Source organism: Lissotriton vulgaris, chromosome 5, assembly GCF_964263255.1.
Source record: "Lissotriton vulgaris chromosome 5, aLisVul1.2, whole genome shotgun sequence".
Lineage (NCBI taxonomy): Eukaryota > Metazoa > Chordata > Amphibia > Caudata > Salamandridae > Lissotriton > Lissotriton vulgaris.
Window position 1 is genome coordinate 40740938 of NC_141693.1, and position 26779 is coordinate 40767716.

At 51.0% G+C, this 26779-nt stretch overlaps 1 protein-coding gene across 1 annotated transcript in view; it reads right to left on the reverse strand.

Moving 5' to 3' along the window:
• The window catches only part of LOC147710075 (butyrophilin subfamily 3 member A2-like), a 136493-nt gene extending 110399 nt beyond the window's left edge, over positions 1 to 26094 (reverse strand). Inside the window, exons 1-2 of the mRNA XM_086919936.1 lie at positions 25989 to 26094; positions 22299 to 22372 (exon numbers count right to left, since the gene is read on the reverse strand). Of these exons, the coding sequence (XP_086776062.1) occupies positions 22299 to 22371 (73 nt within the window). The 5' untranslated portion in view covers position 22372; positions 25989 to 26094. The remainder of the gene's footprint in view (positions 1 to 22298; positions 22373 to 25988) is intronic.
• Between the last annotated feature and the right edge of the window lie 685 nt (positions 26095 to 26779).

Genomic DNA, 26779 nt, shown 5'->3' on the forward strand with positions numbered 1-26779 from the left:
GCCTGCAGCGCTGGTTGTGCCACCCACAGAATCAGCCTGTCATAATGTGTCTAAGGTCTGCCATTGCAGAACGTGCGTGCAGTCTGGTACTGTCATGCTGGCTGGGCAAGTTCACACACTTGCCAGCCTCTAAACCTTCCCTTTGCTTCATGTGAGTCAGCCCTATGGTAAGCCCCAGGGCAGGGTGCATTGTAAGCATAAGGTAGGACAAGCCCTGATGTGTGTGGCATGTCCTAATAGTGAATTACAGCCAATTTTGTTTTTTACTATTGCAAGGCTACCTGTTCTCATAGGCCAGAATGGGCTGCTGGAATTATTACACTCTATAATCCCAGCAGGCTCAGGGAACATGGTAGAAAGTCAAGTTTAGTATGCCTGAACTCAGAATATTAAAATACTTCTTTTAGTAAAGCTAATTTTAATATCCTGTGTTTGTAAATGCTACTTTTAGAAAGTTAGCATTTGCTTGCCTGACTATTTCAGCCCGCCTCTGCTAGGATGTGTATCTGCTGTCTGGTTTCTGTGAGTGACAGGGCAGGGGGATTCCAGGAGACAGTCTGGGCTGCCAGGTGGTGAATAGAGGGATTACCCCCAGGATAGGTGGGAGGAGTGCCCCTTGACTCTGAATAGGGCTGTGCTCTGCCACCGCAATGCTGGCTCCACCTCCTGCGGAGCATCTGATGTCCCTGCCCTGCACCCTGAAAGAAACAGCAAGAGGCTCAACAACAAAGTGCTCCAAAACCGGGTTGAACCAGGCTCAGGCCCCCTGGCCTGGAAAGACAAAAGAAACTGTGTATAAAAGGAGGAGCCCTGCTCCTAAACATGAGATCCTGCTTTTTGAACCAAAAAGACCCCCCTGCCTGAGGCGAAGGAACCAGGGAAGCTGAAGGAGGAAGACTGTCCCTATCCTGGGGGACTGGCCTGCAGTGTTTGCCTTGCTGCCAAAGGAGAGGAAGAAACCCTTTTTAAAGACTTGCTTTTGCTTCTTTTTTTAAAGAACGTGTGCTTCAAAAACAATATCCAAGGGCTTGGAAGAGAGCTGGCCCCCTGACCTGAGCCCTGGGACCATTGGGTTCTCTTTCCCCCTTCAAACGACGAACTGCTGGGCTGCCTACGCTCGCGCCGTTGAAACGCCGTCGCTGTGTGCCTCACCGAGCTTGATTTAGCCCTGAAGTGTTCCTGAGTCCGTGCCGTGGCCGCCCGACATTCTGTGCCCCTGCTGGTTGCAGCCGTAGCAACACCGTGTTCCCCGAGGGCCGCCCGCACCTGCCTCGCCTTTGACTTCTTCGGGCCGGAGCCGCACTGCACCGCTGACAGCCGCCGCGATCTCCACAAGCACCCAGCAAGCTATGACGAGTATGCTCGAAGCGCACTCAATCGCACTGTGTCTCCGCCTCCTGGGGTCGCGCCGCACGAGAGAAGCTGCCCGGTATGATCTGTACAGGGCCGCTACGTGCCGCACTGCCGCCCCTGGGATCCTGCCCGCACGAAGAGATACGGCTCGTAAGCCGCCTACGTAAAATCCAGCCTTGGTGTTTTCTCCATGAGGGTACGGTGCGTACATCTCACAGCGCACTTCCCCGTACTGAGTGACACCCCCAAGGCCGCGCCGCACGCTTCATAAGGGGTCCGAGTGCAGGGGCAGGGAGCGACCGCTGAGCCTGCTCCAGGCGAGGTCGCCCCCACCCACCGCTGCTCCTGCCCGCTGTTGCCAGTGCCCTGCTGACTGCGATAGCCTCTGTGTACTTTGCCGTTTGCCGTTTGTTTTTGCCTTCTGTTTTCCCCTCTGCCTATCGCCCCTGTATTTTGCCTTTGTGTGCCCCGTTCACCTTTTGCCGTTTGCCATCTGTTTTGCCTTCTGTATTCCCCTTTGCCTCTCGCCCCTGTATTTTGCCTTGTGTGCCCCGCTCACCTTTTGCCGTTTGCCATTTGTTTCTTGCCTCTGTAGTCCCCTGTAGCCTCTGTACTCCCATTTCCCCCCCTCTGCTGCCCTCCCCCTACCTGCATCCTTTTTCAGCCGCCGGACGACCCAGCCGCCGCTGAGCCGCCCTCGGCCCTCCTTCCCGCCACTGTCCTCCGGCGACTCCGCCCCCCCTGCCCACTGGCCGCCCCGCTCCCGCTACCCAGCTGACCCGCCCTCCCGGCTCCTTACTTATGACGCCCCCAGAGCGCGCAGCGGGAGCACCGATTGAGCGCCAAAGGTGCGCCAAAGGTAAGCCCGTCTGCGCCCGTCCGCGCCTGGACCGTGCCCAGCGCCAGGACCCCTGCCCCCGCAGACACCAGCCCACCCGCCGGACCTACAACTCCACCGAACTCAACGCACTCAACGCCGGCCGAATTCCGGGATGCTACCGAGCCACCCCGAGACGCACCCACGGACCCTTCCGCTGCCACTCCTGCAAGTACACCTGCAGCCGGACCTACACCACACCAGCACCCACCAAGCCGAACACCAGCAGCAACCACCTCAAGTGCATCCTGCTCAACACCCGCTCCGTCCACAGGCACGCCATCGAACTCTGGAACCTCCTCGACACCACATCTCCAGACGTCGCCTTCCTCACGGAAACCTGGATGAACGCCTCCTCAGCACCCGACATCGCCATCGCCATCCCGGACGGATACAAGATCACCCGGAGGGACCGCACCAACCAGACGGGAGGAGGCATCGCCATCATCCACAGGAACACCATCCGCATCACGACCAACACCAACGACACCCTCACAACCGCCGAACACCTGCACTTCCAGATCCACACCGACCCCAAGACCACCCTCATAGGCACCCTCATCTACAGACCCCCGGGACCACGCACACAATTCAGCGAAGACATCGCCGACTTCATCAGCCCGCACGCCCTCCCTTCCGCTGACTACATCCTCCTCGGGGACCTCAACTTCCACCTGGAGAACAACAACGACCGCAACACCACCACCCTGCTGGACAACCTCGGTCTCAAGCAGCTGGTGACCACCCCCACCCACTACGCCGGACACACACTCGACGCCGTCTTCTCTTCCAGCAAGGACATCGTCTTCAGCCACGCCACCGGACTCCACTAGACGGACCACAGCTGCGTCCACTTCGGCTTCAGAAGAACCACGACCCACCACCACCAGCAACAGGTTGCACGCAGAAGCTGGAACAAGATCACAGCCGACCAGCTCACCGCATCCCTGAGCCAGGACCCACCCACCAGCTCAGCGAACCCCAGCCAGGCCGCCAACTACCTCACGAAGTGGATCAGCAACTGCGCAAACGACCTCGCCCCACTGAGGACCCCGCCTAGCAGACCCGGCAGCAAGAGAGCATCCTGGTTCACCGACGAACTCAAGAGCTCCAAGACGAACTGTCGAGCCCTCGAGAAAGCATGGCGCAGAGACCTGACACCAGACAACATGACCGCCCTCAAGCTCGCCACCCGAAAACACCACCAACTGATCCACGCCACCAAGAGAACTGCTTTCAAGGTACGACTGGACAACAACGCACACAACAACAAGGAACTCTTCACCATCGTCAAAGAGCTCTCCAACCCCAGCGCCGGAAACAATGACATCACCCCTTCGCAAGACCTCTGCAACTTCCTCGCTTCCTATCACCACAACAAGATCACAGACATACACAACAGCTTCAGCACACAACCGACGCACCCCACGACCGCACCGACGCCCCCCACCACCACCATCCGCGCCTGGACCCCGATCACCACCGAAGACACCATCCGCACGATGAACTCCATCCACTCCGGATCCCCAACCGATCCCTGCCCTCACCACGTCTTCAACAAAGCCAACGCTGTCATCGCACCCCATCTGCGAGACATCATCAACACCTCCTTTGACACAGCCACCTTCCCGGAGAGCTGGAAGCACGCTGAACTCAGCGCTCTACTGAAGAAACCATCAGCGGACCCCACCGAACTCAAAAACTACCGCCCCATCTCGCTTCTCCCGTTTCTGGCCAAAATCATTGAGAAGACCGTCAACAAGCAGCTGGCCGCCTTCCTCGAGACGAACGGATCCCTCGACCTCTCGCAGTCTGGCTTCCGGGCCAACCATAGCACCGAGACCGCCCTCATCGCAGCCACTGACGACATCCGAGCCCTGCTCGACAACGGAGAAACAGCGGCCCTCATCCTCCTGGACCTCTCCGCGGCGTTCAACACTGTCTGCCACCGCACCCTAGTGCAGCGTCTCAGCAACGTCGGAATCCAGGAGAAGGCACTAGAATGGATCATCTCCTTCCTCGCCGGAAGAACACAGAGAGTCGCCTACCACCGTGCAGATCAGAAGCCACCGAAGTCATCTGCGGCGTTCCTCAGGGCTCCTCGCTCAGTCCCACCCTCTTCAATGTCTACATGAGCCCCCTTGCGGCCATCGCACGCCAACACAACCTCAACATCATCTCCTAAGCCGACGACACCCAGCTGATCCTCTCCCTCACCAACGACCCCGCCACCACCAGAGTCAACCTACACGAAGGGATGAAAGACGTAGCCGAGTGGATGATGGACAGCCGCCTGAAACTGAACTCAGACAAGATGGAAGTTCTCATCCTGGGCTCCTCACCCTCCGCCTGGGACGACTCCTGGTGGCCCCCCGCCCTGGGCAGTGCACCCAAACCAACAGACTACGCACGCAACCTGGGCTTCATCTTGGACTCCTCCCTCTCCATGACCAGACAAGTCAACGCCGTCTCCTCGTCATGCTTCAACATCCTGCGCATGCTACGTAAGATCTTCCGCTGGATCCCCACCGAGACCAGGAAGACGGTCACCCAGGCCCTCGTCACCAGCCGACTGGACTACGGCAACGCCCTCTACGCCGGAACCACCGCCAAGCTCCAGAAGAGACTCCAGCGGATCCAGAACGCTTCAGCTAGACTCATCCTCGACATCCCCGACACAGCCACATCTCCGGACACCTGAGAGACCTGCACTGGCTCCCGGTCAACAAGAGAATCACCTTCCGCCTCCTCACCCACGCACACAAAGCCCTACACAACCAAGGCCCAAGATACCTCAACAGCCGCCTCAACTTCTACACTCCCACTCGTCAGCTCCGATCGACCAGCAACGCCCTCGCCGCCGTCTCCCACATCCGAAGAGCCACCACAGGAGGAAGGTCCTTCTCCTACCTGGCCGCCAAGACTTGGAACTCCCTCCCGACCCACCTCCGCCTGACCCAAGACCACCTCACCTTCAGGAAGCAGCTCAAGACCTGGCTAGTCGAGCAGTAGCGGACCCCCCCCCCCCCCCCAAGCGCCTTGAGACCCTCCGGGTGAGTAGTGCTCTATATAAATGTTCTTGATTGATTGATTGATACCGCATTGAGGCCTCTGAGGATCTGGGCTTGTTACCAAGGATCGCCTATGAGTCTAACCCTCCGCAGCGCCTCACGAAGTCCCGCTGGGACGCCCCGCACCGCGGCGCCTCTCTACAGCCCGGCCTCCCTCCGGGGACTGCCGAGGAACGTCTCCTTTTATCCGCACTGGCCCCCCAAGCAACCAGGTACTGTTGTGCATCGCACCCACAGGTATCGCGGACCAGAGAGTCCATTTGTTTGATAAACGCTCTCAGGTCCTTTTTCACCAGCAGAGGGCCATCCCAGTACCTGGGAATTACGCAACCCTGAACTTAAGCTTACTTACCAGAAAACTCTTTTTAATATAACAGTATTGTGTGCATCAGAGATAACACGTTATTTATGGTCTTGTATATGTCTGCATGTTTATATAAAGCATAAATATTTTTATAAAGCACAGCCTGGTGTCCATTTGTGGTGGGTCATTTTTTACTGTATGTGATTTACAAATGATCAGCCTCTGACGCCCAGGGATTAGCCTTGTCTGCTTGCGCCACTCTACCTAAAGGGTGAGCAGGGGTTATTTGAAAGGGTGATCCCCTTATCCTGACTAGAGGAGAGGGTCCCTGTTTGTCACAAGTACTTACCTGTGCCAATCAGAGACCCCCAAATCTAACATTGGTGGTCCGCGGTGAGGATTCTGAATTTGCATTTGTGATCTATGTACAGTGATTATTGAACGCCACGTAGTGAGTTCAGACTAATAATGCAGCCACATACTATTGATTTTTGTTTTTTCTAAGAAGATCTCAATTTTTTGAAAAATCATGCCTGCCCCAAAGTCTGTAGGGAAGGCAGCGTCCATATTCTCTGGTGGAAGTGAAATAGAAGAAGTAGATTGGGAAGAAGAAAGGCTAGAATGCTACACAGTACCACAGCTAAAGGGCTTCTGTGAAAAATGTGGAGTTCCCAAAACTGGATTTAGAAACAAGCCTCAATACCTAAAGGCGCTGAGGGCCTGGATTGAGTCAAGGGCACCTAAGAATAGAGTGGATCTTGAACACGCAGAAAGTATCCATGAATTTGGCAGAGTCCTGTCGCCAGAGGAGTTGGCAGACAGGGCAGCCACCAGGGCACATGAAGTTGAGATGGCAAAACTCAATGGACAGATGGAAATAGAAAAACAAAGATTGGCAATGGAAGAGAAAAAGATCCTAATGGAACATGAAATGAAATTGAAGGAGTTGGAGCTGAAAGCCAAAAGTTTGGAAAATACTCCTTCTGGTGGCAGTACAACGCCGGTGCAGGTAGAGTCAAGGGCGTACATGCCAAAAGATGTGGTAAAGGAATACTTTAAGGGGGATGACATAGGGCAGTGGTTCAAGGCCTATGAAGTAGCCATGTCCTCCCACCGGGTCCCTGAGAGAGATTGGGGAGCGGGGTTGTGGGGGTGATTCCTTAGTGAGGGGCGGGTCACCCTGCTAGATTTACCCTCTGAAGTTTACAATTCTTATCCCCACATGAAGGAAGCCTTCATGACCAGGTATGGGTTAACTCCTGAATTATATAGACAGAGGTTCAGGGCTTGTACTAAGATTCCTGGGGGTATCTATGTGGAGTATGTTACCTTTTTCTGCAGAGCACTGGATGCTTGGGTAAAGGGTAGCAACGTGAATGATTTCCAAGGTCTCTTTGATTTTATTGCATGGGAGCACTTGTCCAGTAATTGTTTTCCTGAACTACGCCAGCACCTGATTGATAGCAAGCTGACTAACCTGAGGAAGCTTGCTGAGGAGACGGACCACTGGCTCAGCACCAGGGTCCACAAAGGTCAAGTGGGAGACTCAGCCAAGGGTGGGTAGGGACCCAAGCAGAAGAGTGGGGGGGACAAGGGTAAACAAAGGGAGTTTCAGAAGAGGCCCCAAAGTAATCCCCAAGGGAACCAAGGGAAAGGTTCTCAGCCTCCCGCACCCCAGAAGCAGACCGGGGCCCTGACAGGTAATCCTGTTCAAAGAGGGCCCATCAAATGTTACAAGTGTGGTGACCTGGGTCATTTTGCCACTGATCCTAAGTGTCGCCTGTTTGGAAAACCAGCACCCACTGGTGCTCCGCCCCGGCAGATGGCTAGTGTATCCTTTGGGGAGCAAGTAGCAATCCAAGGGGGGGAATCCTGTTCAGATGACCCTGGTCTCTTTAGGAGACAGTGAGATCGTCCCTGAGAACTACTTACCCTCCAACACTAAGAAATATGGGCAAGTAGTGACCGTCAATGGAAAGAAGGTTGAGGCTCTTAGAGATACAGGAGCCAGTTTGACTGCAGTCCGGCAGCACCTGGTGTCTCAAGAGCAGGTTGTACCCCATGCCTACTGCCGTGTTGTCAAGGCTGACAACACAGAGAGTCATTGTCCCATGGCTCAAGTTCCCTTTGAGTGGGGGGGGGGTCTCTGGTACTCTGCAGGTTGCTGTGAGAACTGCCATGCCTGTAGACTGTTTGCTAGGGAATGACTTGGAGAGCTCACCTTGGGAAAAAGTGGAGAAGACAACTCACCTGAGGATGGTGGGTTTACCTGACTGGGCGTGCGTAACCACCCGGTCAATGGCAGCCAGTAGGGGTGCTCAAGAGGTCCTGGAGCCTGAGGGAGAGGCCCAGGAACCGGCCTTAGAGAGAAGGCGCAGGAGGCGCGGGAAACCGGCCCCTGAAGTTCCCATGGCCCAGGAGGAAGCAGACCTTGAGGGGGATGCCCTGGAGCCTACCGGGGAACAGATAGCTGAACTGGGGGACCTACCTGAGCTACCCATTGGCAGCAGGAAGGAGGCCCCTCCAGGGAGGAATTCTGTAGGGAGCAGAAAGAATGCCCTTCTCTCATAGGTATGCGGCAGCAGGCTGCAGACCAGGCCAATGGTGATCAGTCCGGTACACATTTCATTTACTGGGAGAATGACCTCCTGTATTCAGAGCCTAAGGTTGCTGAACCTGGGTCAGCCCGTGCGCTGGTGGCACCCCAGACGTTCAGTGCCTTCCTAATGGGGCTGCCTCACGATGTGCCCTTAGCAGGACATTTGGGGATGGACAAGACCTATGACAGGCTTGTCTCCCACTTCTATTGGCCCCAAATGCACAGGAGCTCAGATGCTCATTGTAGGTCCTGCCAGACTTGCCAGGATAGTGGGAAGAGTGGGAGGAAGCAGAAGGCTCCTTTCCAACCCTTCCCTGTAGTCAGTACCCCATTCCAGCGAGTGGGAATTGACATTGTGGGGCCACTGGACCCCAAGACAGCCATGGGCAACAGGTTCCTCCTGGTCTTGGTGGACCATGCCACCTGGTACCCTGAAGCCATCCCTCTGAGGACAGTGACGCCCCCGTGGTGAGACGGGCACTGATTGGAATTTACTCCAGAGTGGGATTCCCTCTAGAGGTGGTGTCTGACAGGGCCACCAATTTCATTTCCAAGTATATGAAATCCCTCTGGCAAGAGTGTGGTGTAACCTACAAGTTCACCACACCTTACCATCCCCAAGGAAATGGGTTGGTTGAGAGATTCAACCGAACTCTGAAAGGCATGATTATGGGTTTGGGGGAACCCATGAGGCGTAAGAAGGATGTCTTCTTGCAATGTCTTTTCTTTGCATACCGTGAGGTGCCACAGAAGTCTCTAGGGTTCAGCCGCTTTGAGCTTCTGTATGGCCACCCAGTGAGAGGACTTCTGAGTCTAGTTAAGGAAGGCTGGGAGCAATCTCCCAGGAATCCTCCCCAGAATGTATACAGTTACATGCTGGCCTTCAGAAACCAGACTAGGCGATTCAGGCAACTTGCTGAAGCAAATCTGGAAGCCAGCCAGGAAGAGATGAAGTGGTGGTACGACCAGAATACCACTCTGGTAGAGCTTCAACCTGGACAAAAGGTGTGGGTCTTGGCCCCAGTGGAGCCTTGTGCACTTCAGGATAAGTGGACAGGTCCATTTGAGGTTGTGGAGCGCAAGAGTCCTGTCACCTACTTGGTGGGCATGCAGTCTCCCAGGAACCCCTTGAGGGTCCTACATGTTAACCGCCTTAAGCCCCACTTGGAGAGGTCCGAAGGGGGCATGCTCTTGGCAACCGATGATGGGATGGAGGAGGAGACCGACCCTCTTCCTGACCTTTTGGTAGCCTCAGAGCGAGATGGGTCAGTGGATGGAGTTAACCTCTCACCCACCCTGACTCCTGAACAACAGAATGACTGCCGCCAATTGCTGGGGCAGTTTCCTGATCTGTTCTCCCTGGTTCTTGGTGTCACAGATTGGTGCGTCCATGATGTGGACACAGGAGAGAGCTTGCTGTAAAGCACAAGGCTTACAGAGTGACTGACAGGGTCAGAGCTTGCCTCAAAGAGGAGGTCTCAAAGATGCTTACTCTTGGAGTGGTTGAGTCCTCCAGCAGTCCTTGGGCCAGCCCAGTGGTCTTGGTCCCAAAGGCTGCAGCGCCGGGAGCCACACCTGAACTCCGGTTCTGTGTGGACTACCAAGGACTCAATTCAGTCAACAAGACTGACGCGCACCCCATCCCCAGAGCTGATGAGCTCATCGATCGGTTAGGGGCTGCCCAGTTCCTCAGCACGTTAGATTTGACGTCTGGGTACTGGCAGATCGCCTTGACTGATGGGGCCAAAGAGAGGTCAGCATTCTCCACACCAGATGGGCATTTCCAGTTCCAGGTTATACCATTTGGGATGAAGAATGCCCCTGCCACCTTCCAGAGGTTGGTCGACCAGGTGTTGGCTGGGCTGGCTGAGTTCATTACAAAAAGGGGGGTTGAACCCATGCAGTCGCGGGGACCTGGGCGTTATATGGTAAGTGTAAAGAGGGGTCCCCGCAAGGAGAACGTGTTGTATAAAACACACACTGACACAGTTATGAAACAAAAATCATTAATCAAAGATAATCAAGGGTTACTCATAAACAGTATTGTCATTTATTTAACAACACTAGGTATAAATCAATAAGACATTACATTCATAATTATTAAGTAAATGGCCCCAAACGGGAGAAAGGAGAGGGAAGAGAAAAATGTGCTCAAAGCGGTGTAAAGTCAAGAAAGGTACAAAGAGTCAAAGAAATTAGGTTATTACAATCTTCAAATCGTAATTGGAATCATTCCCAAAAACAAAAAGCCTACACAATTGTGGCATGCATTGTAACACTATTAACCTAGGGACATTCAACGGTCACATACATGGTTCAATGTAATCAGGGGGATGTGCCGGAGGTCCCAAGTGAGAAAAGTCGTCGACGTTTCGACCCCTAACCGTAGGCTACATTAAGTCCTTGTAATGCTGGGCGATCTGCGGGCCGGAAAAGCAGGCGAGGAGGCCGTATGTAGTGTGCTATTCTGTAGGTTTATTATACAAGGAGGCAGAATCAACGTCACAACAAAAGGAATGTAAGGAGGGTTCCGGGTCTGCAGTCCGCTCCGGGTCTTGGGTGTAGTCCAGGGTCTGGGATTCTCCGACGACAGCTCCGGTGTAGGGGAGTTCCACGGAGGGCAGTAAGAGGAAGAAACAAAGGACCGTTAGTCTTATCCTTATGATCCGATGCTATACCGAACACCGTCACCCGGGTCGTGAGGGGGCGGGAAGAGAAAAGAGACCGTGAGGAAAGGAGGGTGTAGGGAGGCCGGAACACAAGGGGGTTTTTAGAAAGGGTGTCGGGAAGGGGTGTGTGGGAACGGGGACACGGGGGCCACTTCAAACAGTGCGAGTGCTATACAAGTATACTACAGTGAGGGGTACGTGATGCTAAAGAGAAGGGTTTATTTACAGGGCGTTAATAGGACTCCTAATGAGTAGGGGTAAGGAAGGCTTAAGACACTCACTCGGTCCACCGTAACTCTCCAAGTGAGTTAAGGCCGCTCTTCAGCCACCTCCTGTGGGCTCCACCACTCTTCGGTCCACACCTCCCCGTCACACGTCTGCTCTCCTTCTTCAGCTCCAGTCCGAATCTCCTGCCACAAAACTCCGACGGGGTGTTCTACTCGGATCCCGCTTTTATCCTGTGCTGACTCTGCCGCTAAGGCGGGACTTCCGGGGTCGGAGGGATATACTTCCTCCGGGCTCATGGTTCTGGTTGGTCCCTGGGGAAGAGAGAAGGGCGGAGCCTCGTGGGTTATGGCCGGAATGCCGAGTTCTGTCTTTACCATAGGATATGGTGTGTGCTTTTGTAGTCCCGGTGGTGGAAAAGACCGAGGTAGGTGCGGGGTAGAACAGCCCTCCTGGGGGGCCCGCGGGGGCGCCACCTCACAGTCCTTTACCGGGGTCTTCATCAGGACAGGTGCAGGGGGGAGGGAAGATGAAGTAGGGTGGGGCAGTCCTATTTCAGCTTAGAACAATCAAATTGCTGAAGTGGAAAGATGTCCAATTTGTTACTGTTCCAGGTAAAACTAGCTGCTCCAAGAAAACACCAAATTAACTACACAGGAGTAGTTACACTGGTAGTCTATGCAATTCGAATGTGGTGCCTGATGTCACTTTGCCTCATGAATTATCACTTAAAAGAATGCCAATATAACCAATTGTATTTTTCTGGGCAAAACCGAAGTGGATTCTGTTGTGACACTGTTGCGTGTTCAATCGCTTGTTTGAAAACCTATTCTTTATTAGGTCAAAGCAGAGCTAAGTGGAACGGGCCTTCCAAGTACAAACGTTCCGTTACGGGGGAAGGTTCTGTGATAATTGAATCTGAGGCACAGAGAGGCGAAGTCGCGGTAATCAGACTCGTCTCTGCAAACTCCGCCGGCAGCTACGCGGAGTTGGGGGCGGAGCCACTATTAGACTATGGTCAAAGACATGGAAGAGTTACTCGATGCCGGCGGACCGGCTGAGTTCAGCGCCACCTACCTGAATGACATTGCAGTGTTCAGTAGCACATGGGAGGAACACCTGCGCCACCTCTGGGAAGTGTTGATGGCACTGCGCAAGGCAAGCCTCACGATCAAGGCAAGCAAGTGTCAGATCGGGCAGGGTTCAGTGGTGTACTTGGGACACCAATTTGAGAGCGGCAAGGTGGCGCCCCTGCAACCCAAGATTGAAACCATCCTGGCTTGGGAGCCTCTCAAACCCCAAACTGCAGTGAGAGCCTTCTTAGGACTCACAGGGTACTATGGGAGGTTTGTCAAGGGGATGGCAGCATTGTTGCACCCTTGACAGAGCTAACTTCTAAGAATCAGCCCAGGAATGTGATCTGGACTGACACCTGTCAGAAAGCTTTTGACACCCTGAAGACTGCCATGTGCACGGCGCCCATGCTCCTGACCCCAGATTTCTCCAAGGAATTTCTAGTGCAAACAGACGCTTAAGAGCATGGTGTAGGGGTTGTTCTCTCGCAGATGACTGAGGAGGGCTGGGACCAACCTGTAGCCTTCATCAGTAGGAGGTTACTTCCACAGGAACAGAGGTGGACTGCAATTGAGCAAGAAGCGTTTGCTGTGGTCTGGGCACTGAAGAAACTAAGACCCTACTTGTTTAGGTCTCACTTCCGGGTTCAGACAGACCACAGGCCCCTCAGATGGTTGATGCAGATGAGGGGTGAGAACCCAAAGCTGTTGAGATGGTCCATTTCTCTACAGGGTATGGACTTTATGGTGGAACATCGCCCTGGCATAGATCACGCCAATGCTGACGGTCTATCCAGGTTTTTCCGCCTAAGTGATGAGGAACTCCCTGGGGTAGGGTAGTTCTCCCCACATTTCATCTGGAGGGGACACGTGTTAGACCTAGCACCTTGGCGTGAGTCTCCCTTCCACTTTTTGTTGATGTGCCTCAGATGTTTTGCTGGTATTAGCTGCTCAGGGCACTGTGCCACTGCCAATCAGTGCCACAGTGCAAGTGCTCCCTATGAAAAGTGTACCTATAATTGATTTCCATGATTGGCTTATTTGGTTTACTGTCAGTCCCCAGTAAAGTGCACCAGGAGTGCCAGGGCTTGTATATACAAATGCTGTTAGTGGGGGGCCTGCAGCTCTGGTTGTGCCACCCAAAGAAGCAGCCTGTTAATATGTGTCTAAGGTGTGCCATAGCAGAACCTGCGTGCAGTCTGTTACTGTCATGCTGGCTGGGCAAGTGCACACACTTGCCAGCCTCTAAACCTTCCCTTTACTTCATGTGAGTCAGCCCTATGGTAGGCCCCAGGGCAGGGTGCATTGCAGGAATAAGGTAGGACAAGCCCTGATGTGTGTGGCATGTCCTAATAGTGAATTACAGCCAATTTCGTTTTTCACTATTGTAAGGCTACCTTTTCTCACAGGCCAGAATGGGCTGCTGGAATTATTACACTCTATAATCCCAGCAGGCTCAGGGAACATGGTAGAAAGTCAAGTTTAGTATGCCTGAACTCAGAAAAATAAAATACTTCTTTTAGTAAAGTTTATTTTAATATCCTGTGTTTGCAAATGCTACTTTTAGAAAGTTAGCATTTGCTTGCCTGACTATTTCAGCCCGCCTCTGCTAGGATGTGTATCTGCTGTCTGGTTTCTGTGAGTGACAGGGCTGGGGGATTCCAGGGGACAGTGTGGCCTGCCAGGTGGTGAATAGAGGGATTACCCCCAGGGTACGTGGGAGGAGTGCCCCTTGACTCTAAATAGGGCTGTGCTATGCCACCGCAATGCTGGTTCCACCTCCTGCGGAGCGTCTGATGTCCCTGCCCTGCACCCTGAAAGAAACAGCAAGAGGCTCAACAAGAAAGTGCTCCAAAACTGGGTTGAACAAGGCTCAGGCCCCCTGGCCTGGAAAGACAAAAGAAACTGTGTATAAAAGAAGGAGCCCTGCTCCTAAACATGAGATCCTGCCTTTTGAACCAAGAATACCCCTCTGCCTGAGGAGAAGGAACCAGGGAAGCTGAAGGAGGAAGACTGTCCCTATCCTGGGGGACTGGCCTACAGTGTTTGCCTTGCTGCCAAAGGAGAGGAAGAAACCCTTTTTAAAGACTTGCTTTGACTTCTTTTTTTAAAGAACTTGTGCTTCAAAAACAATATCCAAGGGCCTGGAAGAGAGCTGGCCCCCTGAACTGAGCTCGGGACCATTGGGCTCTCTTTCCCCCTTCAAATGACGAACTGCTGGGCTGCCTATGCTCGCGCCGTTGAAACGCCGTTGCAGTGTGCCTCACCGAGTTTGATTTAGCCCTGAAGTGTTCCTGAGTCCGTGCCGTGGCGGCCCGACATTGTGTGCCTGTCTTGACAGGTTTTTTGGCTCTATTTCGGAGTGATGAAGACTTTAAGCTTGCTCACACCTATAGTCTGCATTCTTACCTTGTGTTGGCCCTTTTAAGCCCTTTTTCCAGACCTAGAAGAGGATAGCTGCTTTATATGATGATAGATCCCTTACTCTTGACTCTAATCCATCTATTGACTATTGGCTTTGACATAATTATGAGTCCTTTCATTATCCTGCCTACAGTAGAGGGTGGATACTGTAGTCCTGACTTTATATTACATATTGGTATGGTTTGTGTAGGTACTCTGACAGAGCTAAGGGTTATTTCATCCTTCTCAGGCCTACAAGGCCCAGAACTAGAGAGACTCCATTTTGCTTTTTGTCCCTGCAGAGCTGAGATGCTTGAAGGGTAAAGGTAATGTTTATAGTTAAAGCTGTTGTTCATCCTAAGCGAACCGGAGAGAACCGGCCAGAGCTGAATCTAATCAAGAAGTGTCCCTGGGCTCAGGTCTCTAGACGAAACAAGCAGCTGATCACTGTGGGAGCGTCTAGAGCAAGGAACCCGGTGCATGGGCCTGGTGGGAGGAGGCTACTGGCTGGAACTTTCCACTAGAGGAGAGGATTCCATATTAGCGAATTGCAGGAGAGGAGGAGTGGTCAGTTTGGTTCTTGAAGAGTGAAGAGTAGAATGTTTGCTGGAGCTGAAAAGTATAGTTCAGTTCTATTGGTTTTCTGGAATGGAGAAAGAAGGCAGATGATTGCTGAAGCTGGAGAGAGCAGTCATATGAACAAAGTTGGAACTATCAGCTGGGGCTGCCAGTTTATCAGAATGCATTAAAGCAGATGGAGGAGTTGAGGCTGTCAGCTGAAGCAGTTGAGCCAGAGGCGTGAAGCTGTGGTGACGGAGGGAGAGCAGAGAGAGCCCTGATCCCACCAGAGACAGAGAGAAACATTCCTTCTAATAGGTGAGGTAGTCTAATTTAGCTTGCTTTACACTTACACCTTAATCTTGTCTTTATTCCCTAGGCTATTGTATGTCTAATCCCTTTTCTTTCAGCGGTGTGTTACAGTTCCTGTTAGTTACAGAGACCCCGCAGATTTGTGTATGTGTATTCTATTGTTATTGTAATAAAGATACCCCAGTTCTTAGTGAACCAGTGTGCATGTGTTGTTCTTGCATACAATGTGTGTCTCTTGTTCTTAAAGTACAGGTAACCTTTCCTTCTAGTCAGGTGTTACAGCCAGAACAGATGCTGCCCCTGATCCGGTAAGTAGCCACTGAATAATTAGGGAGCGAGAGGAGCCCTTGAGCTAGGGAATTATTGACACTAAGTGATTCGGCCAACCCATAATATTATTGTAGTAGCGAACCTTTAGTGAATAGTGAGAGAGACTTCCCAACATAGAGAGAGAGAGAGAGCTGAAGGTATTCATAGGAAAGTGATCGTCGTTGTGCAGCGGCGTTAGTGAGAGCACTGATTGTGGTCAGTGTGTATACCCACAAGATTGTGGCTTGAAGAGCACCGGGGGGATACGGTGTGTAATGAGATCGTCGTTGGTAAGCGGCGTTAATGAGAACACCAGGTGGGAGACTGGTGTGTAGGTCTGCCGGATTGTGGACCGGATAAAAAGAGAGCACTGGGGCTGCAGCTCAGTGTGTATGGCACGCCGGATTGCGTGTCGAGTGAGCACTGATGGTTATCAGTGTGTAATGGTAAATAATCAGAACTGCCCCAGGGTAGATTAGTCTGGACCCATGTGGTCGCGAGACTATGAGGTATGAGTGTGGTGTAGGGCATGGACGTCCTTAGTAATCAGTGAGTATTCCTAGTAATCCCTATAGATTTAGTGGTGTTTCTAATGATATGAGCTTGTATATTGCGAGTTCCCCATCCTCAGGTAGGTACCCAGGTGCCTGGATAGATGGGTCCTGAGGAGGGAGGTGGTTACGTTCCGGCTGGGTTGGAGGGGCTCTCAGGAGCTGATCCCATCTAGTTCGAGAACCCGGTCATTACAGTGCCCCGCTGGTTGCAGCCGTAGCCACACCATGTCCCCCCAGGGCCGCCCCGCACCTGCCTCGCCTTTGACTTCTTCCCGGCTGGAGCCGCACCGCACTACTGACAGCCGCCGCGATCTCCACAAGCATCCAGCAAGGTACGACGAGTGCACTTGAAGCGCACTCAATCGCACTGTGTCTCCGCCTCCCGGGGTCGAGCTGCACGAGAGAAGCTGCCCGGTACGATCCGTACAGGGCCACTACATGCCGCACTGCCGCCCCAGTAAATCCTGCCTGCAAGAAGAGATACGGCTCGTAAGCCGCCTACGTAAAATCCAGCCTTGGTGTTTCCTCCACGAGGGTACGGTGCATACATCTCACAGCGCACTGCCCCGTACTGAGTGACACCCCACGAGGCCACACCGCACGCTTCATGCCGCATTGCCGCCTCCGAGGATCTGGGCTTGTTACCAAGGATCGCCTACGAGTCGAACCCTCCGCAGCGCCGCACGAAGTCCCGCTGGGACGCGCCGCACCGCGGCGCCTCTCTACAGCCAGACCTCCCTACGGAAACTGCCGAGGAACGTCTCCTTTTGCCCGCACTTTCCCCCCAAGCAACCAGGTACTGTTGTGCATCACACCCACGAGTGCCCATCGCGGACCAGAGAGTCCATTTGTTTGATAAACGCTCTCCAGTCCTTTTTCACCAGCAGAGAGCCATCCCAGTACCTGGGAATTACGCAACCCTGAACTTAAGCTTACTTACCAGAAAACTCTTTTTAATATAACAGTATTGTGTGCATCAGAGATAACACATTATTTATGGTCTTGTATATGTCTGCATAAGAGTTACCTATATTTATATAAAGCATACATATTTTTATAAAGCACAGCCTGGTGTCCATTTGTGGTGGGTCATTTTTTACTGTATGTGTTTTACAAATGCTTAGCCTATGACGCCCAGAGATTAGCCTTGTCTGCTTGCACCACACTACCTAAAGGTTGAGCAGGGGTTATTTGAAAGGGTGATCCCCTTATCCTGACTAGAGGAGAGGGTCCCTGTTTGTCACAAGTACTTACCTGTGCCAACCAGATACCCCCAAATCTAACAGGTTACAATGCAAATCTGAAAGAAAATTTACTAAAGCAATACCAAGGCCCATCTCAGTTGACAGAATAAAATAAATTGGACCAAGTGAGCCTCTCAAATGTGCTACATTGGCCCTTAAAACCAAATATAAAAGTCGATGTTAAGCAATGGTATATTTCCCTATTAACAAATGAAGGGTACGATATTGTGCAACAATGCCTACATTTTCTGTAAAACTGTACTGACCGGAACTTAAAATACTATTTATGCTAGCCAATTACTGGATTCTACTAAAATGTACTCTTTCTATGATTTTAACTGAGGAATCAATGAAAGATATTGGTTTATAGCATTGGGGTTCTAATCTGTTACCCTTGCAAAGATTGGAATAATCACAGATGTTGCTCAGGAAAATACCCGCTCTGTTGTACTACTGTTATTAAAAACATTAGTTAAATGAGGGGTCCATAGGTCCTGCTTTTAATAAGGTCCATTGGAGCCTCATCAGCTCCTGGAATTCTAGAAGAACTTTAGAGTATATCTAAAAATACTTCATCATAATTAAAAAAACAATTTGCAGCTATCTGGGCAAGGGTACTAGTTTGTACACATGGAGTGACATTATTGGTCCATAAATAGACTGAAAATGAGAGACCCATTGGGATTCAGAAAAAAGTGTACTCGTTGTGGTCAAAGTGCAGTCACTAGCCCTTATCAAGTGTATGGTCTGCCAAAAAATCTTTAGGTTACACCTTTGAAAAGTATTCACTAAAATGTCCCAAATCATATTCTTTAATTTCATTTTCCTAGTTTTAATACCAAGTTTATAGAGTACTTAACAGAACTTAACTTCATCCTTAATTGTACGTTTTCTCACTAATGTCTCTCTCAAATACCAGTTGGCAAAGGAGCATGAAGCATCAAACCATCTGGAGTGCTTTGATTTTCAAGACGCTTATAGTATCAGGTGAGCAAGACAAGCAAATGTGGAGATTGGATTCTGCCAATTTCTTTCAAAATGCTGAAGGAGAAGGGAGATTTTATACTAACCTCATGCGATTGTGTTTAGCTGATAGTGAACATAAATAGTCGACAGATTTACGAATGTTGCTTGAAGAAGGCACAATGTCCAGAGTTGAAGGATAATGATGCCCATAATCCGCATCCAAGATATCACCTTATAGTTAATATCTCAGAAAGCCACAGGACATAAAAACACAATCTATATTAGAACATTGCAATGTGGAGCACTCTATTGAATACAGTGGAGTGCTCTGAGGTTCAAGGGGCCGGTGAAAGCCTGCAGAGCAACATTCCTTGTTGTGTTTGTTCACAGCTGTTGCTGTGAACAAAGGCCTCTCGGAGCTAGAGGAAATTTAAACCCCCTCAAGTTCCAAGAGGTCTTTGTTTAATTTGTTAGAACATTCTGCCCTCTAGTGACAGAATGTTCTAATAGCCTTACTACCCTTTGTGGCTGGACTATACCGTCCATTAAAGTCCCGCTCCCTTGTTAAAGGCCATCGCCTTCGGCTCGGGCCTTTAACACTGGTAGGGGCCTTTAATGGCCGGTATAACCCACTATAGCAGGCTATAAGGCTATAGTAGAGGCACATCCTCAACTAGTAAAAGTTGTCAATTTATACATTTTTGGAAGGGAGGAGCTCATGCATATTTATTAAGTCCCTAGCCAGAATTTAATCTTGTAAAGCATTACCTTTGTAAAATGCCCAAATGGAAATGATGGTGTTTTATAAAATATTACCAAATCAGCTGACATAATTATTAACAGTTAATCACAGCAAATTAGCAAATTGGATTGAGGATTGGAAGCCTTTTTTTGGAGAGGTAAATTATAAGATTGAACAAAAGTTGACATTTTTTTTTCTAATGTATAGAAAGGGAATCCAGGCGCTGGGGGTTCTGCTGCTCGATTGGATCATGTTGAAAAGCCAGGCCTTGAGTTTCTTGCTGAATTCCTGCAGTAAGGGTGAGGGCCAAACGTGGGAGGTGTTGTAAAAATTAATTTACAAAAATGGAATTGTTCAGTCCATTTTTAAAAATGCTTGAAACACCTCACAAACAGTGTTCAAATAAGCTATCTTAGCCTTTAATGACAATTTGAACAATGCAAAGCGGCCTCCCTTGGCTCCCCATGAACAGAAAAACATAAACCCATCTAATAACAGTGGGGCAATTTAACAGAATTCTGTAACAAAACTATATCATCGTTATTAATCATAAAAACCCAGGCAGGCTACGAAGGATTTGAATGAATGCCCGCAATGTCCCAGCTACCAAGGGTAATCAAATGATGATGGAACTGTGAGCCACTATTAGAAATTGAATTCCTTATTGTGGGTATATCAAAAGCAGATTTTCTAAACGGCTGTGGGTTTACTACCGGTTCAAGTCAATCCGCCACGGTCCAGTTAGGTACGACTGAATATCGATTAGTTAACTCAATGCTGTTATCACCGAGTGATGGACCATGATTTTCACACTGGTCGCAGGGATTGTAGCTGGAATCATGGCTGTTTCAACAGCACTGGCGGCCAATAATACAGGTCTGCTTAATAGCAGAGAAGTGATTCCAAAATAACAAATTGAGAACATAAATAGCGGTTCTAGACTAAAATTCATTACAATTCAGTCCCTTTCGAAGGATTTTAGGGCCTGGAGGACGGCCAAAACAGGGATTTCTTCTCAGAAATAATCTGATTGTAATTGCAAATATTTAAGTCCTTACGTGCAGATAACCAAAGTAAAACGTTATTGATTAATTAATCAACCTCTTCGCTATTACTGGGAAATAAAGCTGGAACATTAGCTAAAATGTTAACACAAGGGCAAGCTGAAGAGGGCAACTTGAGCCTTCAAGAGTCTTTGGGCCTCATTTAAAGTCTGGTGGAGCAAGAACCCCGCTATACCCTGCCAAACCTGGCATTCTCCCAACTCACTTAGACGTGGCAGAGGAGGAGCCAGATCTCTGTGGCCATGCCTCAGCTGGCTTCACCATCAGAAACCTTCGACCAGCCTCACACCCACATATGACAATCAGTCTATGTATGCACGAAGGCCCACCTCACTCAGGACAGTCTTTCCTGCAAACATGTTTCCTGTGCAGGACTATCAGGAAAAGCCTGGTGGTATCAAAGAGGAAGTAATACAAATGACCCATATGCATGAGGAGAAAACTGCCAGTGCCATTTTTAGGTCTCACTGATCCAGTGCACATGCGCTGTCAGCGAGACATATAGTAACTGGCTTTTTGAATGGCTTTCTATGGCCACCAGCGAGTGGTTACGCGCACTTGGGGAGCGCTTAAGAGCACAGGTGCCATCTCGTGGGCACCCTTACAGCTGCAATTCCTTTCACTTTCACGGCGCCGATGTGCGCGTGGCCAATGCTTGTTTATTTTATTTCGCGGCCGCTCTGCCAATGCTTGTACTGGGTAGAAATCATGATCCTGAGGCTCGGACCATACCTCTCTCAAGACAAGAGGCGTGGGAAACGCTCCTATCTTCTCACTTTCACATTTTGGCCATGTGCTGTTTATTTACAGAGAAAAATAAAAGCCACAATAAATAGCTTTTCGGAGCGGAACAAAGACCACAAATAAACAAGCAAATAGCAATTTAAAATTCCCTAATAAGGCGCTGTGATCTGGGTATCAAAGGCTCTAAAAAAAAGCAAGTAAAAAGTATGGACAGAACTTTACACGCTCAGAAACCTGCTAGGAGGAAATATTTGTGAGATGAATAAATCAGTTTTTTACCTCCTTGCACTTCAAACGTTTCCTGGCTCGAGGCTACACAATGTGAGCTACTAAATTTGCAAAAAAATGCTGTCTGTTCCTGCTCCTCTACCCTCGCCGCACCACGCATACCGCTTGCCTGGTCATGCTTCCTTCTACAGGGAATACATTCCGACCGCTTGGCCGACGAGCTCTATGAGCCGTCTGAACTGCAGCGGTCAGTACCTCCCATCCCCATGGCAGGGGAAGGCCTTTGTTTCTGCACTGCCAGTTTTTTTCATGGTGGGAGCCCCGCCATGGACATGTTGGCAGTGCAGGAACTCGTAATATGCTCAGCTGGACTCCGCCAGAGCAGCTGAGCATGTTACATTGTGTGGCGACTCTGCTACTGCCAGGGAATGTCTGTTCCCCGGCGCAGGCAGTGGTCCAACACTGGAACGACTTTGAGAGCTGTCATCGAGCAGATGGTGGACCGTCAGTGGTGCACCACCGCGAGTGTGGAGGTCAGAAGACCGCTGCACTTGTAAATAGGCTCTAAGAAACCAGAGGAGATGCAAGAGTTTATAGACTTCCCGTAGAAACTTGGCAGGTGCAACCCCCAGGATGATGCATCCTTAAAAACCACCAAAAAACCTACAAATCTATGGAGTTCATAGAGAAGTAGTGAAGGTGAAAGGCGCAGCTTCAAACACTACTAGGACATTTAGGAGTCGACAATCTCTACCCAGAATCAGCATACGTGCAGCCCCCATGGCCACATGCAGTGGTGTCAAAAAGATTTAGCGCTGGCCCAACACCTGTCCCTCACTAAAAGGTATTTCCCATTCATTCCTTTTGCTGCAAGCCTTGCAGGTGGATGGCTTTAGCTGTCTTCTCAGTAAAGGGAAGCTTCTACCTTTCCCTCCTTGAATATATTTTCTCGTATGTTAGTAACTGATATACTGGACAGGAGACACACATGATGGATTCCTACCTGCCGATTTGCCTTGGCGGGTCTCAAGAAGGAGAACGAAGAAAAACGCTGCAATGGAATGCAATAATGCCATCCTGCAAGAGACACAATAACAACTGTTAGTGTTTGGCATGCATTATACAATTTAAGAGCCTTTACTCAACCCCAACCTAGGCCTATATGTGTGCATCGATTCCACCTGAATTGTTTCCATCCAGGGGGGTAACTTCAGGGGGCGGGAAGCTATAATCATTCTGAGCCACATCACTGAAAACCAGGACATTTGTGATCAAATGAATGTGTGCAAGGGTGTTCCAACCTGCTCCCCAGTCAATAAAGATCAGGACATTTTGTTACCTAAATAAAGGTATGTAAGGGGAGTAGTTTGGGTGTAGGGAGTATGAGGGGTTTCAACATGTCCTGCTGTCACTGAAATCCAAGATACTGTTGACCCAATGAAGGTTTGTAAGGGCCAATGGAACTGGTGTCTGTGGACAAAGTCTGAGACTGACTGGTGCTCCCTGAGGGCAGATGCTCTGTGTCTGGAGGTGAGGTGTGAGGCCCCTCTCAGGATCTCTAAGTGCCTTTTGAAGGTCAGCTGGATATGTCTTTGGGCTCACTGAAGGCCATGAAGGATTCGTTGGAGGAGTGTTAGGACCAGCTAGGGGTGAGTGAGGATAGGCTCACTGTTTCTTGAGGGCATACTTGAGGTGACTGAGGGAAGGCCAATAGACTCTCATGCCTGATTTGGATTTCTTATTACAGAGCACATATCACCAGGGGTCCATTGCTGCTGACTGTATATATATACATATATTTCCAACGCCAAGTCCCACGGTCCTCGGGACTCGATTTTCAAAAAGAGCACTCAAAGCCGCTCCAGCGTGGTTTCGCCAAGTAGTTTTACTGCAGAAACTTCTTGCAGTTTTTGGCAAGGTTACAAACGCGTTTCGACGTTGCCGCCTTCGTCAGTGTAAACCAGCATTTTTTGTTGTTAAGTGATTTAAATAAAATTCATAGTGACAATCTGTCACGTGTTTTAAAAGGGTAAACATAAAAAATGGCACAGAGCTTGTAATTACAACATTACTTGTGGCGGCCATCTTATAGTGGTTCAGTACCATATACAGTCAATCACATCAATATCACTTGGTACTGTGGCATCATACATTTAACACATTTATATACACAATTTATATAATTATGACAATTAATTGATTTGTTTGGTCAATCATGTGTATTGCAGGTGGTGGGTAATATTATCAGGCATATTACTATATATGGCCTATCATGTGTTGGATAGCAGTGTATAGAGTATTCCAGATGGAGCAAGCTAATCCGTCAGCTATGTGGTTTGCTTTTTAATGATGTTATTTCTTCTACACAACACTGGTCTATAAAGTGTTAAAGATCACAGCCCACCAGGAATCATGTTTTATAGTTAAGACTATATTATATGTAGTTTAGGGTTTTAAAGTCATAAAGCAGCTATGAGTATATCACTCTAGTCCCTCTCCCAATTAACGGGGGAGAGAGTAAGGCAGAGCTCTCGCAGTATATACAGCAGAGCTCCATTTTCACGCAATGCCTTTATAATTCTTTTTACAACAATCTCCTCTCCCTCTCCCCACTCCTCCCCTCCCCTCCCCTCCCCTCCCTTCCCTCCCTTCTCCTCACCTCCCCTCCTCTCCTCTCCTCCCCTCCCCACCCCTCCCCTCTCCTCCCCTCCCCTCCCTTCCCTCCCTTCTCCTCACCTCCCCTCCTCTCCTCTCTCCCACCTCCCCTCCCCTCCTCTCCTCTCCTCTCCTCTCCCTCTCCCCACTCCACCTCCCTTCTCCCCTCTCCTCTCCTCCCCTCCCCTCTCCTCGCCTCCCCTCCTCTCCCCTCCCCTCCCCTCTCCTTCCCTCCCCTCTCCTCTCCTCCCCTCCCCTCTCCTCCCCTTCCCTCCCCTCTCCTCACCTCCCCTCCTCTCCCCTCCCCTCCCCTCCCCTTCCCTCCCCTCCCCTCTCTTCACCTTCCCTCTTCTCCTCTCCTCCCCTCCCCTCTTCTCACCTCCCCTCCCCTCCTCTCCTCACCTCCCTCTCCTCCCCCCTCCCCTCTCCTCCCCTCCCCTCTCCTCACCTTCCCTCCTCTCCTCCCCTCCCCTCCCCTCCCCTCTCCTCACCTCCCCTCCTCTCCCCTCTCCTCCCCTCCCCTCTCCTCACCTCCCCTCCTCTCCTCCCCTCCCTCTCCTCTCCTCCCCTCCCCTCTCCTCACCTTCCCTCCTCTCCTCCCCTCTCCTCTCTCCCCTCCTCTCCCCTCCCCTCTCCTCACCTCCCCTCCTCTCCCCTCCCCTCCCCTCCCCTTCCCTCCCCTCCCCTCTCTTCACCTTCCCTCTTCTCCTCTCCTCCCCTCCCCTCCCCTCCTCTCCTCACCTCCCTCTCCTCCCCCCTCCCCTCTCCTCCCCTCCCCTCTCCTCACCTTCCCTCCTCTCCTCCCCTCCCCTCCCCTCCCCTCTCCTCACCTCCCCTCCTCTCCCCTCCCCTCCCCTCTCCTCACCTCACCTCCCCTCCCCTCTCCTCACCTCCCCTCCTCTCCCCTCTCCTCTCCTCCCCTCCCTCTCCTCCCCTCCCCTCCCCTCACCTTCCCTCCTCTCCTCTCCTCCCCTCCTCTCTCCTCCCCTCCTCTCCCCTCCCCACCCCTCCTCTCCCCTCCCTTCCCCTCCCCCCTCCCTCCTCCCCTCCTCTCTCCTCTCCCCTCCCCTCCCTTCCCCTCCCATCCCCTCCTCTCCTCTCATCTCCTCTCCCTTCCCCTCTCCTCCCCTCCCCTCTCCTCCCCTCCCCTCCTCTCCTCTCCTCCCTTCTCCTCTCCTCTCCCCTCCCCCTCTCTGTAATTACTCATTGTGCAGCCCTCTGTGTCTCGGTCTTTCCTGTAGTCACTGGCTGCTGCCCCTCATGGTTACTCCTGCAGTGTCCCTAGCCTCCCTCAGCTCTCTAACCTCACTCTCTCTGCTTTGGAAGCTTTTCCTATTCGATTCTACTTTAACATGTCTTTAATATTCCTCTTCTTCCTGCTACTGCCCTTCCTCCTTCCATTTGATGCTGGGGAGCATATTTTTCCTAGGTTTGGTGTCGCCCTTCCGCCATGCATGGCCGTGTGTGGCTTGGTGAATCTGGAACAACATAAGGCAGCGCACGTCGCTGACTTGCTTCACTCTGCCCCAGGGAGGTGTCCTATGGGTGAAACACAGGTGTTCCCACTCACTCACTCATGCATTGTATCCCACTTGCAGATTTTCTGTGAATGTAAACCTGGGAATGTGTTATGGTGCTACGCCTTCCCAGGTAGGGTGTACAGAGAATAAATATACTTATGTATCCTTCTTCGCTTCTCCCTCTTTCTGTAGCGCATGTAAAGAGGGGTAAATGCCTCAAATGATTGTTTTTGAGCAGGCAGGTGCCTTGCCTGCAATGCAGAGGGTGCCTGATTCGGCCCAAGGCAGCGCATACTGCTTCAGCTCAAAGCGAGGACAGGATTGCGCCCTATAATGTTAACTATGGTGCCTTTCTGCCCTCTCCCTGTGACGCAGCACAGCTCAGCAGGGTGTCTTGCTGCGCTGTTGTGTGGTAAGTCTGCCCCTGGTTCTTGTGCCTTTCCATCTCCTCTTGTGCCATTCATCCTCCTTTTCCTCGAACTTCGTCCAGCCCTCCTTTCATTCTCTCTTTTTCTCACCTGCCTTCTCGATCTTCGTCTCCCTTCTCCTCTCCAATGGCTCCGAGAGGTCACTCTTCCCTCAGCCCCTCCGGCAGCTCTTGATATACTCCTCTTACTCCCTCACCCTCCTCCTCCTCCAGCCACACCCACTCAACGAGGCATCCTTGGTCTCTTATCTACAGCCTCCTCCTCCTCCTCCTCCTCACCTCATGCAGCCTTACTTTCGTGCCCGATATCTTTCCTCAGTCTTCTGTCTCACTATCACCTCCTCCACACCGCCATGTTCTCTCTCATCTCACCTGTGGCTACTCGCAGTTGCCCATTATAAATGAGAAAGTCTGTGTGGAATAGGGTAAGTTAAGGGTGCTTTGCATAGACATGGCCCTGGGTTATTCAGCAACATCGAATTTGCAATACAGGCTTCATTTCAATTAAATGCTTTCACATGAGCTCACAGGTCTAACAACTTCATGGCGACACCAGTCATCTGCACCGGATCCAGCAGCAACCATTAAAAACAAGCAATGAGAGCCAATGGTCTGGCTTATGACTGAACGACTGGGATTCTTTCATATCTGGAACACTCATCCCTCTGTGCACTCAACCTCCTGCCATGCAGACACCTGGCCACTCATCCCTCCACTCACACACCTATTTGTGTGGGCGAGGGAGTGCTTTTTGCATTGAAACTACTAGTATGTAAAGGATGTGAGTGCTCTCTGCAGTGTAAGGTTGCTTCTCTGTGACGGATGTGAGTGCTCTCTGTAGCGTAAGGTTGCTTCTCTGTGACGGATGTGAGTGCTCTCTGC